Genomic DNA, 13,896 nt, shown 5'->3' on the forward strand with positions numbered 1-13,896 from the left:
CTGCAAAAGTGCAACCTAAATCAATAGCATTCCTTGGTGACGTCCCAGTATTGGACATTTGCAGGGCTGTCCTGTAGTTGTCGATACATACATTTAGGAACCATTATGCCATTACGGCATCATCCAGAGCTGATGCAGACTTTTGGAGAGCAGTCCTGGAATCCTTGTTTAGATAGACTCCAAGCCCCGTCTTCTGTGGATACTTCTCATGAGTCACCAAAGTGGACTACATGGCTGCATCTACTCAAAGAAGAAGAAACAGTTACTTACTGTACCTGTGCTGCTTCAAGATGTGGTGCAGGCATATATTCCATGATCCACCCTCCATCCCCTTTGCATCGGAATCTAGTTTCTGGGCATTCAGTGTGAAGGAACTGAGGAGTGTCGAGACAGCACTGCCTCATATAGCCAAGGGAGGGGCTATGAGCACAAGTCACCACCGCCACCACCTACAGGTACTGCAAGACAAAATTCGCCACGTCTGGTGCTCTGGGTGCGCACACACCTAAGTGGAATACAAATCTGCATCACATCTTAAAGAAGCACAGTTAAAGTAAGTAACCGTTCCTTCTAAATTGTGGTGATTCTGGCTCATATGTTCATGCTATGGCCACTTCTTGAATACTGTGTGCAATTCTGCTGGCCTCATCTCAAAAAAAGATATATTAGAACTGGAAAGGCACTGAGAGGAGCAACAATGATGAGTGGTATGGAACAGCTTCCATACAAGGAGAGAGTCAAAAGCCTGGGACTTTTCAGTTTAGAAAAGAAATGAGTACGGGCGATATAATAGAAGTCTATAAAATCATGAATGGTGTGGTGAAAGTGAATAGGGAAGTGTTATTTGCCCCTTCAGATACACAAAAACTAGGGGTTTCCCAATGAAATTAATATGATTTTAAACATACAAAAGGAAGTACTTCTTCACACAACGCGTGGTCAATCTGTGGAACTCGTTGCCATGGGACATTGTGAAGACCAAAAATATAACTGGGTTCAAAAAAATAATTAGAGAAGTTCATGGAGGATAGGTCCATCAATGTCAATTAGCCAAGATGTTTAGGGGCGTAACCTCATGTTCCGGATGTCCCTAAACCGCCAACTGCCAGAAGCTGGGACTGGACAACAGGATGGATCACTCGATAATTGCTGTGTTCTGTTCATCTCCTGTGAAGCATCTGGCACCAGCCACTGTCAGAGACAGGATACTGGGCTAGATGGACCAGTCGTCTTCCCAGTATAGCATTTTGTATGTTCTTATATTATCACTAGTATTCCTGATGCAGTCAAAGTATTAGAGGTGTATAGTTAATGTGCGTTCGAGACATAAATACCACTTGACATCTTGAGGCAAAGATTCTGAATTTGGATCATAATCAGTATAAACTGATCCTGTAAAGAATTCTGCTCAGTCTCCTATAGTTCTGTTGGTTCTGCAGTACTAAGAATAGTAAAAAGCAGAGTTGTGTGTTGTAGACATGTTGGTTTATTAGACCAACTTCTGTTGGTGAGAGAGACCAGCTTTTGAGTTACACAGAGCTCTTTCTCAGGTCATGTGTAACTAGAAAGCTTGTCTCTCTCACCAACAGAAGTTGGTCCAGTAAAAGATACCTTTCCTACCTTGTCTCTCTCTATATATAAAATATGGAGCCATTTTTAAAATGTCACTTTTTCTGACCATAATTGCACTTTTTAAAGCACTGTTTTTATCAAATCCGGAAAAAAATGTATTTGTGTTTGGATGTTTCACCTGCTCCCACCGCAAATAGCCTGTTCTGAATAGGGTTGTAGATGGAAAAGGAATACTCCATGCTTAGAGCAAGTAACAACAGATTGACATAGCCTGATGTTAGCAGAGGTACCATTTTTCTCCAAAGACTCAGAAACAAACAGTATGATAGATAATTAACAGTATCAAATATAAATACAGTTATGCCCTGATCTCTGTTCTTTATACACCCAAAAACTCCTACTGAAGTTAGCAGTTTTGTTTGCACAAGTAAAGCAGAAACAGAAACATGCTGCTATTGTTATAATTTAGCTTGGAGTAGCAAATTCTGTTCACCATTTTTTTATTTTTGTTTTGTTTATTAAGGCTTTAGGTACACTTGTTGAACTTGTGATGTCATGCACAGTTCGTTCATTTAAACTGATGCCATGAAGGATTTCTGATTGTGTTATACAGGGTATCTATATTCTAGTTGATATAACAGCTTGATATGAGTATGGTGAAGGATTTGTACTTGGTACTACTAAGACTTATTTTAGACAGTTAAAGTTACCAGACTACATAAACATGGATTAAGGCTTGCTGTGCATTTAATTAACTTGTTTACTATATTGTAACTATTTACTATAGCACAGCTTCTCATATTCATCACTAAAATACTTTCACCTGTGGAATTCAGAGATAATCCTTTGTTGTTGATGGGGTCTCCAGGACTAAGCGCTTCCTAGCCACCAGATTTTCTGCCTCCAGCTGCAGGACAAGTTGGCTGTTCAGTTTCTCATGAGCATTTTGTTTTATAAGTTTAATTTTTTCATTAGTTTTCATGCAATAACGACTTCATTTCAGCTTCTAGCTCCTCTCTCTCTTTTCTGTGGTGAGGAATTAGGCCTCTGGTTTCCCTGGAATAGCACCTCTTGAATGGGCTCCTCTCTCCTTCATTGCGGCAGCAGAGAAGCCGTACAAGCATCAAGCCAACTCAAGATGTTTAGGCAGCTTCTCAGAATGCTTAGAGGGCAAGCTATTACCTTCTGCCCTGGCTCTGCCAAGATACGGGCTTGAGAAGGCGAGCTTCTGCTGCCCTGCTGCCACAAGCTGCTAACCCTCACTCTGCCAGGTCCTTGGGTTTTGAGTGGGAGAAGTGTGTAGGTCCTTGACCCCGGACTGAAGCCATGACTCGACCATGGGAGACTCAACAAGGAGCATGAAGATTCCCACAGAGAGAAGAACCCCTGAACAAGCAATATGGGGTAAGTCTTGTAAATTCCAGAGACTTCAGGTCCCAAAAAAGCAGAAGCAAGTGTCTCTTCGTAAACTACCAATATGTATTGTTAATGAGTAAACCATGTACAAATTGTGGTTTAAAGCCTTTTTCCTTTGCCTTCTAACCCTTGGGGTGAGAGGGAATCTTTGCTGGGGTTTTTCTCCTCAGAGGGGCTCTTTCACAATGCCTCTCTGTCAGGCTCACCGCCCCTTTCCCACCCTGCAGTATGTGTGGTCAGAGAAGCATGTTTCTCCTGTGAAGCCCTGCTTCAGGTTGCAGTCTAATGGGACTTGTGCCTGTCTGGCTTTCAGCCCACAGATCCTTACTCTACCAGGGAAAGGTGCTCAGTCTGATAAGTGGGAAGGGGTCTCTCTCTCCACCCTTCCCACTTTCCATTGGCTAGCTTACATTAAAACGTCACAAGCATTCCAGACACTGATCAGAAGGGAGGCACGTGAGTATTTCATTTCTTTGATAGCTGCACTATAATGGGAATACAGGGAGGTTAGTGAGAAATCCCTTTCCGTGTTCAAAATGACCCCTGCTTTACTCAGAGTATTACCCTGAGTGATACTAAGTCAGTCTGAAAGGAGCTAGCCAGCCTGGGAAAGCAGGCAGGCATCCTTTCAGGTGCTTGGGAATGTGTAGCAGGCTATTCCCACAATCAGGGTGTCTGTACCAGTACCCCTCGTTGGTTGATGGGTTCCCACACCATGATGTATAGTGCGCTACCTCTCCCCATACACAGCCAGGGGAAGTACCACAAACACACCATCAAAAAAAAAGTTAAACATAAAGGAATTTCATAAGTTCTGTGAACCTGAGGTTGTTGCAGCAGGATTCCCACCAGCGGAAGACATAGTTCCGTTCTGAAGGTGTGACTTTTTTCCAAAAGACCCCAGGGAGAATAAGAGTGAAGACATACTACACAGCAATTTTAGTGCCTCAGCTATAACCATTAAGACAAAGATTTGGAATGAGGGGCCGTTGGTTCTATTCAGGTCAAATCATTTGATGTGACTCGTCACAAGAGCAGTGGTTCCTAATTCAGTAGCTACAAGGAAGTCATGTTGGCAATAGGGTCATCCTAAACAGATATCTTGGGCATGCAAATTTACAGATGAGGAACTGTTCAGGGAAACAGAAAAATCAGTGGAGTAACCGAGATAGCAGAGAGGCCTCTACCCTCACTATCAAAGCCAGCATAGTCAACACCAAGAGTATTCAAGAAGGGACCATTCCCCAATCAGAGTTAAAATTCTGGAGAAGAAGCTCCCAAGAAAATCTATATATATTTTCTTCCCAATCTAACAAAATTCTCACCATGATAAAGACTAAAGGAGCATTTGTGTATGAGAGCTCATAATTCTTGTACAAAATCTTCCTTTTGATCTACCCTCTGCACCCCGAGTCCTAAAAAATGGCTGTTAATCACAGCAAGACACACATTGCAAGTTATGAATTTATGTCTGTTCATGGACAATATGCCAATCTGGAAGAGGTGTTTCTAAAATCTCTGAGTACACATGCTTTTACTTCACTTCAAGAGCCCTATCAGTGGCACATCTGAACAAACACACACAAACTTGGCCACACAGATTCAGACCTAGTGGTCCATCGAGTCCAGTATCCTGTCTGATAGTTGCCAGTACCAGTTACTTCAGAAGAAGACTCAAGAAACCATGTAGTGGGTAGATATGTGGTGATCACAGGAGAATTTGCCTCCTGCTTCCCATTAGAGGTTTATGATTCAAACATGACAGTTTACTTCCTGGTTTTGGAAGGGCTATTCCCAGAGGTCAAACTTCTTTTTGGAAATGGAAATCAAGCCCTGGGCTCAGAAGAATCTGATGATTTTAAGACCGTTCACACAAAGGATATAGAAAAGAGGGAAAAGGGAGAGCCAACGTCATCCTCCTAGTCCCCTGTTGGCCCAGGATGCACTTCAGACTTGATAGATAGCCATAGAACCTCCATTCCACCTGAAGAAAGCACCAGACTTCTTGAAGCAGGGTTGTCTTCTTCATCCAGACCTGGATAACCTACAATTAACAATCTGGGCATCAGAAGAGAGGTGTGTAGTTCAGCAGGGTTTCTCTATTAGCCTCATCGATCAGTACTTTTTTATATTCAAACAGAACTGAATCAGGAAATTCCATTTATTGGTATGGTCAAAATTATTTCTGGTGTAAGGGGGAAATAGAAAGCTCTCTGGGACACAGACTGTCTCTTTATTTGTATAGTAACCTGCACAGTAGGGCCCTGACCTCTAGATGCTACTGCAGTACAAATAGTAATAATAACTAGTGATCTGCGCTACACTAGAATTTTTACAGAATGGTTGCTTGGAGTCCTACAATCAAGTACCTTTACAAGACGTGGTAACTGCCATAGCACCATTCTTTAGGCAGGCACATCAGACTTCCCAGCTGAGTATCATCAAGTTTCAGGATTATTCAGAATGACAGATTAGTCTGTTGCAGGCCTTTCTAGTTGGTATTACCTCTGAAAGACAGGGTATAGAATTGGTTTCTGTATCAATACAAGAACCACATTACTATTGTTATGTATAAAATGTTGTTCTTACACCTCCAGAAACCTTTCTGTTCGATGTAAATTCTTTCTACAATTCCTGGGAAATGGTTCTCCCATTATTTTGTTTCAATCACTAGCACCCCTTTGGAACGTTGTGGTATAAATTGGCATTCCTAGCACTGTAAAAATATATATCAAGCATATTGAGTACACATATCAACTGTACTCCGTTCATCTCATTCCATCCAAAATGCCAGGGCATTTAGGGCCTCAACATTGCTGTGGGTAATATGTTAAAATCCTGCAACACTTGGCATGCTGCATATCTGGGAAACTATTCACAAAGGAAGAATAAAGTCTCCCTCTACAAGATCCCTGGTGGTATTATGTGGAAAAAGTTTGAGCCTCAAGGGAGATTTGCAAAGTAGGTAAGAAGGTGTTACTGGATGGGCTCCCAAGTAATGTTAAATTACAAAGCTCTTGCTTTTTGGGGTGAACTTCTCTTTGCCTGTTATTCTACTATAATAATAATAATAATAAAGACTCTCTTCATCCTCTCCCCTACTTCTGCGATTCATTGCTTGCTATTTCCCATTAGTGATGTATGAGGAGGGAAAGCTGTGCAGCAGAATGACAAATTTCTTACCTAGTAATTTTCTTTCTGTTACCAACTTCTCTCCTCATTCAGCCCATCCTAGTAGTTGGTAAATGACCAGAATACAATTTTTTACAATTGAATTTTTTTCTCTAAAGGGAGACTCAGATATATATATAAATAACCTTAAAATTATTAGGATACCAAGTTATCTTAATGCTAGTAATCTGTTGGTGGGGTATTTCTGCAGCTTTGGAAGAACTCTTCTGGTGGTCTGAGTTGAAGACTGGGCTTAGTTCTGGAGTCTCCAGCAACAACACTGGACCACTTCCAGATTCTACAAGTGGAAGGCGTTACCCATTAGTGATGAATGAGGAGAGAAACTGAGAAGATTGTCAGGTAGTGTACTTTTCAGTATGTTCGGCTAGCATGGCTGGTTAGCTGAGTGCAAAGAAGTGTGTCCTAACAGATTCACAACTGCTATTTAATCTGTAGCAATTTTCTGGTTCCCCCATCCTCCCCCACCCCCATTTTGCCTCACTTAATTAAGATGGCTCTTAAATCAATCAAATGTATGTGGGCCAGCTTCTGATTGGGCATCACACATACTGTTGGCAATTGCCAGGTGCCAATCCATACATTGCAAAGAAACAGTAAAGTGCAGTTTTGCTACCTCTATTCTTACTCCATCTCCTACTTTCAGAACTATGAGAAGCTCCACGCTCTCCAAAAGAGTGAGTGTGTGTGTGGGTGTGTATCTCCCCCATTACCCAACAGTGGTACCATATATGCCAGAAACTTCATATGCATGGGTAATCTGTGCTACTAGCAAGAATAAGCTGCACAGAGTGGGAAGTGGACCTGTGCTTCGATTTTTAGATACTTGTTTTGGGGGTCCAGTTTCACAGATCATTTTTGTCCTCTTTTTTACATCTAATCAATGAAACATTTGCTCAAATCAGCGGGTTCTTCGAGTGCTGGTCTGTGTGTATTCCATTGTGTACTCCATGTGCCCGAGAAGAGAGAATTCTAGCAAGTAATGTCCATTGGTCCGCTCCTGTGCAGTTTGTCTCCTTGTCCTCCGTACCTAGAGTATAAGAGGTGGTGCGGACCGATGCCTCTCCCATTCCTTCTTGCTACACGTTACCTGAGTTGGAATCCTCTGGTGTCCGAAACGGATTCTCTTCTATGTTCTTTCCTGTAAATATTTAAAAGTTACTGTTAGTAGTTTTTGTAGTTAGATAAGAAGTTAGTTAGAATCTTCACCCCAGGGGATCCCCCAGGTTCTCAGAGCAGGACTTAGATTATGCCCAGGCTCCTGGGTTTTAAGAATTGCATCTCTTGCCCCCACTCCTTTTCAGTCAGCAACAACCACCAGTGCTGCCTGTACTGCCTCGGAAAGGCTCATATCTCATAGAATCATAGGACTGGAAGGGACCTCAAGAGGTCATCTAGTCCAGTCCCCTGCACTCCAATGATGAAAATTCCACAACCTCCCTTGAAGCCTGTTCCAGAACTTATCTACACTTACAGTTAGAAAAAAATTTCCTGACATCTAAACTAAATCTCCCATGCTGCAGATTAAGCCTACCTTCAGTGGAGATGGAAAACAGTTGATCACCATCCTCTTTATAGTAGCTCTTAACATCTTTGAAGACTGATATCAGGTCCCTCCTCAGTCTTCTTTTCTCAAAACTAAACATGCCCAGTTTATTTTAACCTTTCCTCGTAGGTTTTGTAAACATATTAGCATTTTTGTTGCTCTCCTCTGGACTCTCTCTAGTCTATCCACATCTTTCCTAAAGTGTGGTCCCCCTGAAATTGGACACCGTACTCCAGCTGAGACTTCACCAGTGCCTAGTAGAGTGGGACAATTGTGTGTCGTGTCTTACATATGACACTTCTGTTAATGAGCCCCAGAATATTAGCTTTTTTTTTTTTTTTTTTTTTTTTTTTTTTTTGCAACTGTATCACATTGGTGACTCATTCAATTTGTGATGTGTAACCCTCAGATCCTTTTCAGCAGTACTACCACCTTGCCCATTATTCCCCATTTTGTAACTGTTCATTTGATTTTTCCTTCTAACTATATTACTTTATACTTGTCCTTATTGAATTTCATCTTGTTGACTTCTGACCAATTTTACAATTTGTCAGTGTTGTTTTGATTTCTAATTCTGTCCTCCAAAGTGCTTGCAACCGCTTCCAGCCTGCTGTCATCTGCAAATTTTGTAAGCATACTCTCCACTTCATTCTCCATGTCATTAATGAAAATATTGAATAGTTTCAGACCCAGGACTACAGAACGTTTCTTTCACATTAGCAAATGTTTCTTCAGTGTTTGTTTCACAGCTTTAAAGAAACAATCATTGAGAGTTCTTATCCTTCCACCACTAAGAGTTTTACTTTATCATAGTGTTCTGGGATACTATCGTCCTCCAAAATATTTATAGCTGAATAATGCAGAACACACCTTTAAATAAATATTTGTTTCTTCACTCAATAGGTACAGTTCAATTTATTTCAGGAGCCTTCCTCTGTTAATACTTTACTCCAACATGCACCCATAGAATCTCTCATATGTAGTTTGAATCAAAATGGTAAATTAGGAATTTTTTTTTAAATGTTGTAATGTCCCTTTCTTGCTCTTAATACATACATGCATGTAGGTATTGGGAGTTAAACCTTACACCTATATTTAAATATGGCATTCTCACCAGTAAAATGTTAATCACAGCAGTTTTGTAAAAGTAAGTGAAATTATAAGATACTAGGCATAAAGATAGAAATGGAAAAGACCAATAGCTGTTATCTCATCTATCCTCTTCAAGTATAGATTGTTTCCTACATATTTTCTGATCCTTTACCAAAAATAGGTTTCATTGTAAAGTTATGTTGCTTTTGATGTATCTGTGTCAGTACTGTTTATTTAAAACAAAACAACAACAAAAACCTACCAATTGGAAGAAGATGACTGATAATGAAGCCTTTGAGGCAATGGTTTAATTTTAAGTGGGGTCAGTGGAGATAAGTTGACGTCCATGTCAAGGTTCTAAGTTTATACCAGGAATTATTTTATTCAACAATCTTCCATAGCTGCACCTAACGACTGGACAAAGGAAACATTTAAAATATAATTTAAATTAAAGAACTGAAAACTGAGCACACTCAGTCAACAACTCTTCAAATCCTGTGGTGAAATCTGGGCTCACTGAAGTCTATGGCAAAACTCTCGCTGATTTTAATAGGAGCAGGATTTCATCCTCACTGTTTTCCTAATAAAACTAAATTATTCCTTCATAAAGATTTGAATTTTACATACTTTAGGTCTACGCTGTGAAACAAATTGGTCTACTCTGTGAAACAAATTGGTTGCCTCAGTTCAGTTTCCAGTGGATAGGCATCCACATCACACAAATCATCACCTTAATAGGTACTGATTGTCTAATTATGACAGTCTTAGGCCTTGTCTACACTACAGTTTTGGCGACAAAACTCAGCTGATGTAACTCCCCTGCTATACTCACATAATAAAACCACCTCAATGAGAGGCATAAGGCTTATGTCAGTGTAGTCAGGGTGACACAGTGTCTGTGTATACACTGCATTCCTTACATCGGCTATTGGCTGTCATAATTGTCAATTTCACGGCTCTGCTGCTGCCCGGTCTCCGCTCCAAGCTTGGCTGTCACCCAGGCTCCTTGCTTGGGCTGCCTCCTGGGCTCCCTGCTGCCCCCTGGGGTCCTGGTTCCATGCTGGACTCCCGGTGCGGATCTCCCCACCAGACGCAAGAAGCCCAGGCTTTCCCCCAATCCCAGCTGGGAGCGTGGAGGCGAGAAGTCCTGGTAGCTCCCCCAGCATCCCACTTACAGCTGGGAGCGTGGAGGCCAGAAGCCCCCTAGGGGGCAGCTGGGCTTCTGGTGGGGAGCAGCGTGGAACTTAGAGCCCTGGCGCTCAGTCCCCCACACTGCCCCTCTTCAGTCGGTGGAAGCACTCCTGGTGAGGACGTGTACCACCGACAGAAGGAGGGTAATGTGGACATCAGCCACCGCAGTAATTCCTGTGGTGGCTGTAAGTCGACCTAACATAAGTCAGCTTATCTTTGTAGTGTAGACATAGCCTTAGTGGAAAGACCAACGACTATGTCCACATTAGGTAAAAAGATGTATGTTTAATACGTTAGCTGGTTGAGGTAAACCTTACATTCCCCCATAGAGTTTACCTCAGCAAACTAATGTGTTAATGCTGTAACTGCTTTGTTTACATAGGGATTTTAATACGTCAGTAAATGCGTGTTTAAAAAATACTCCTTTTTTCCTAAAAGAAGTCAGTGCCCAAATAGACATGAAAACTCCTCTGCCCTCTTTCTTCTGTACTCCACCCACATTAGGATAAAGGCTAAGCTCACTTAGAAATGTGTTTAAAGTCTCTTGTTTCTAACAAGTTTATAGAACGGTCTCCTTGACCAACGTGGACAAGGCTTTTTTTAGAAATGTATAATGAAATTGTACTGTAGATAACTAAAGTATGTAAAATTCAAATCTTTATGAAGGAATAATTTAGTTTTATTAGGAAAATAGTGAGGATGAAATCCTGCTCCTATTAAAATCAGCGAGAGTTTTGCCATAGACTTCAGTGAGCCCAGATTTCACCACAGGATTTGAAGAGTTGTTGACTGAGTGTGCTCAGTTTTCAGTTCTTTAATTTAAATTATATTTTAAATGTTTCCTTTGTCCAGTCGTTAGGTGCAGCTATGGAAGATTGTTGAATAAAATAATTCCTGGTATAAACTTAGAACCTTGACATGGATAAGCAAATGTTAAGAAGGCCTTAGGTGATCATCTTTTCATTGTTCTGGTGTTATTTTATAATAAATTTATTAGCCACTAAAATAGTGTTTTTCACTGCTGTTTGCTTGTAATAGAAATCTCCAGTCTCACTGTAGGACTTTTTAATTTTTTTTTATTACATTAACAGTGGTTTCAAGTGGTAATCAATCGTGGCCACTTGGCTCTATTCTTTTAACTTGAGAGAGGATTGACCTATGAATCTTACAAATGATTTTGGAAACTTTTGTGTCTACAGTATTTCAAGGACTATTTTTTTGGTTAACTGTTCTGTTTTTCATTTAAAAAAAAACAGTAATACAAAGGGGATGTTTGTGTGCGCTCTAATGGAAAAAAGAGAAAGTAAACAGCTCTTGTCCTTATTTCCCAGCAACACAGGATCCAAATTAGAACAAATTTCTTAGGCTAAGCAGAATACTTTTGGAACATAGTCACTGCAAGCAAAGGAGCTGTGCCAGAGTTGAAGCTGAAGGAGAAACCTGTTTTACATTTTTATATAGTTGTTCATTCCTCTGAAATTCAGGCTTCCAGAAGCTGCCAATTAGTACTAAGTTTACAGAGCCACAGCATTTAAAACTGAAGAGTCTGATATCATGGATTTCGCCATTTTAAATACAATTCACTCATGAATAGTGAGAAGATTCAGCTACAGTATTCACAAACTACTGTAAATGAGTATGTATGTATGTTATGGAAAATGCACGGAGAATGCAGAAGCATGCTGCCCATCATGTGACTTCCAGTACCTAAGAAGTGTCCTGAAGTTAATCTGATCTTATAGATGATCTGGGATTCTTGTATGGAGTTGAATTCAGTTCAGTTACCAGTGATAGTGATTCTAATGTGTTAGTGGTAATCAGGTTGATCCTAATTTAAAGAGTCCTAGAGTCATACCATAGTTATGTTGGGAATCCATTTATTTTTTCCTTTTAATTTAAATTATATTGCAGTGCACTGTAAGTATGGGAAAATTTGAGTTCAAAATTCTTCTGTAGAGTTGTTTTGGAATCAAGACCTTGTTGATGCATCCAGCTTTGGACAGGGCTGATCCCAATGGAAACTTACATTTATTTGCCTATCTGTATTAACAGAAATCAATTTCACATAAAATTGTCTAAAGCTCTTGTGTCTAAAGATCATATCTTCATGGCAAATGCAAAATGTCACAAAATTTTAGTTGTGTTCTGATTTGTTTTGGTAGGTAGCTCTTTATTGGATAGAAGGTACAATGTTGTGTTCAGTTATAGTAAGCTGTTTTTATTCAGATTAGAAATTGAGTTATGAGCAGGAAATGAATTAATGTATTTTATGGAATGCTATAACACTTTCTCTTTTTCTTCTAGAAAATTGAAAATGGAAGATTTGCAAAACTCAGATATATTACACATGCCATGGTCAATAATACAGATTTGTTAATGATAACAAAAAGGTAAAGGCTTTTCCCTTTGAATAGTAAATACTTTAAAATGTACCACCAAACTGTTGGAATGATAATTATTTTAGATAAACAACTAATTTTTTATCATTTTGGTAAGTATGTGTTTACACGTGTATATATGGAGATATACATTATACATATATGTTCACACCTTTGGATATATGGAGATTTTGTGTGTGTTTTTTTTATATATATATATATATATATATATATAAAATGTGTGTGTGTGTGTATATATATATATAATATGCACAGATGCATTTTTTCCTCTATTTATATATATATATATATAGAGAGAGAGAGAGAGAGAGAGGAAAAAATGCATCTGGCATCCTGTTATCTATGACTCTTTTGTTGCCAGTTTGGCAAAGAATATATTATCATATGCCTCACGTGTGTAGCTTCTATAATCCAAGGATGACTAACTTGCTTTCATGTTTTCTGTAACTGAGATAGATAAATTGAATATTTAGTCAGGATGAAGACAGTGGGATTCTATATGGACTCAGGGATCCACCTGTGTAAAGCACATTGCAGGACTGGAATCTAAGTAAAGATACTCAGTAATAAAGGAATGGAATTTTCCTCCAAGACTCAAACATATTTAATAGTGGAGCATAAATCATTTCATTTTTTCTGTCTGGGGACTATGTTTCCTCTGAGAATATCAAGTTAGAAATAGAGTTGCTGCCTTGGCATAAAAGAAAGATGCTGATAGATGCTATTGTAAATAAGCACAGGAACCTGCAGAATTTAGGAGTTGTCTACACTGGGATATCTAGGAAAATTAATCCGAATTAACTAAAGGTATGAATTTGCAGTGCGTTAGTTAAACCACATTAAACCTCTATGTGGATACTATTATTCAGAATTAAAGTAGCCTTAATTTGATTTACCTGAATTCACCTCCAAAGTTAATTATGCTAAACCGAATTAAGGCCATTTTAATTTTGAATAACAGCATCCAGAAAGGGGTTTAATGTAATTTAACTAATGCACTTTAAAAGTTAATTTGGATTAACTTTCCTGAATGTCCCTGTGTGTCTTTTCAAAAGTTGTACTATGTGGTTGTTGCATGTAGCTTGTGGGAAACTATCTGAAATAAGACCACTTCACTGCACCTAACATTTAGTTCCTAATTTCTTTGGTGCGGGGAGGAGAAGTATTTCATACCGTTTTATTTTCTGCTTTCATTTTTGAACTGTTTATTCTATTTTACTCTTTTTAGTGGTGTTTTGTTTGTGACAAAAGGAACATTTGGACAGCTGACATGTGAGTGGCAGTACACTTACGATGAGTTTACCAAAGAGCCATTCATTGTTGATGGAAGAAGATTACGCATTGAAGCCAAGGTAGGGTAGATGCCTGGCTAGTAGTAGAATGAAATGTGAAAGTATCACTTAATTTTTTTTCTTTCTGAAGTAACCTTTTGACACATTTAAGGAGGCAGCTCAGACTTGTCTGTGGGGGCTTGATCATATCGCAAACTAA

General features: G+C 39.5%; 1 protein-coding gene across 1 annotated transcript in view; it reads left to right on the forward strand.

Moving 5' to 3' along the window:
• The window catches only part of VPS13A (vacuolar protein sorting 13 homolog A), a 286,528-nt gene that overhangs the window by 264,247 nt on the left and 8,385 nt on the right, over positions 1-13,896 (forward strand). Inside the window, exons 69-70 of the mRNA XM_065406641.1 lie at positions 12,311-12,396; positions 13,634-13,757. Coding sequence (XP_065262713.1) covers positions 12,311-12,396; positions 13,634-13,757 — 210 coding nt within the window. The remainder of the gene's footprint in view (positions 1-12,310; positions 12,397-13,633; positions 13,758-13,896) is intronic.

This window comes from Emys orbicularis, chromosome 6 (genome assembly GCF_028017835.1).
Source record: "Emys orbicularis isolate rEmyOrb1 chromosome 6, rEmyOrb1.hap1, whole genome shotgun sequence".
Lineage (NCBI taxonomy): Eukaryota > Metazoa > Chordata > Testudines > Emydidae > Emys > Emys orbicularis.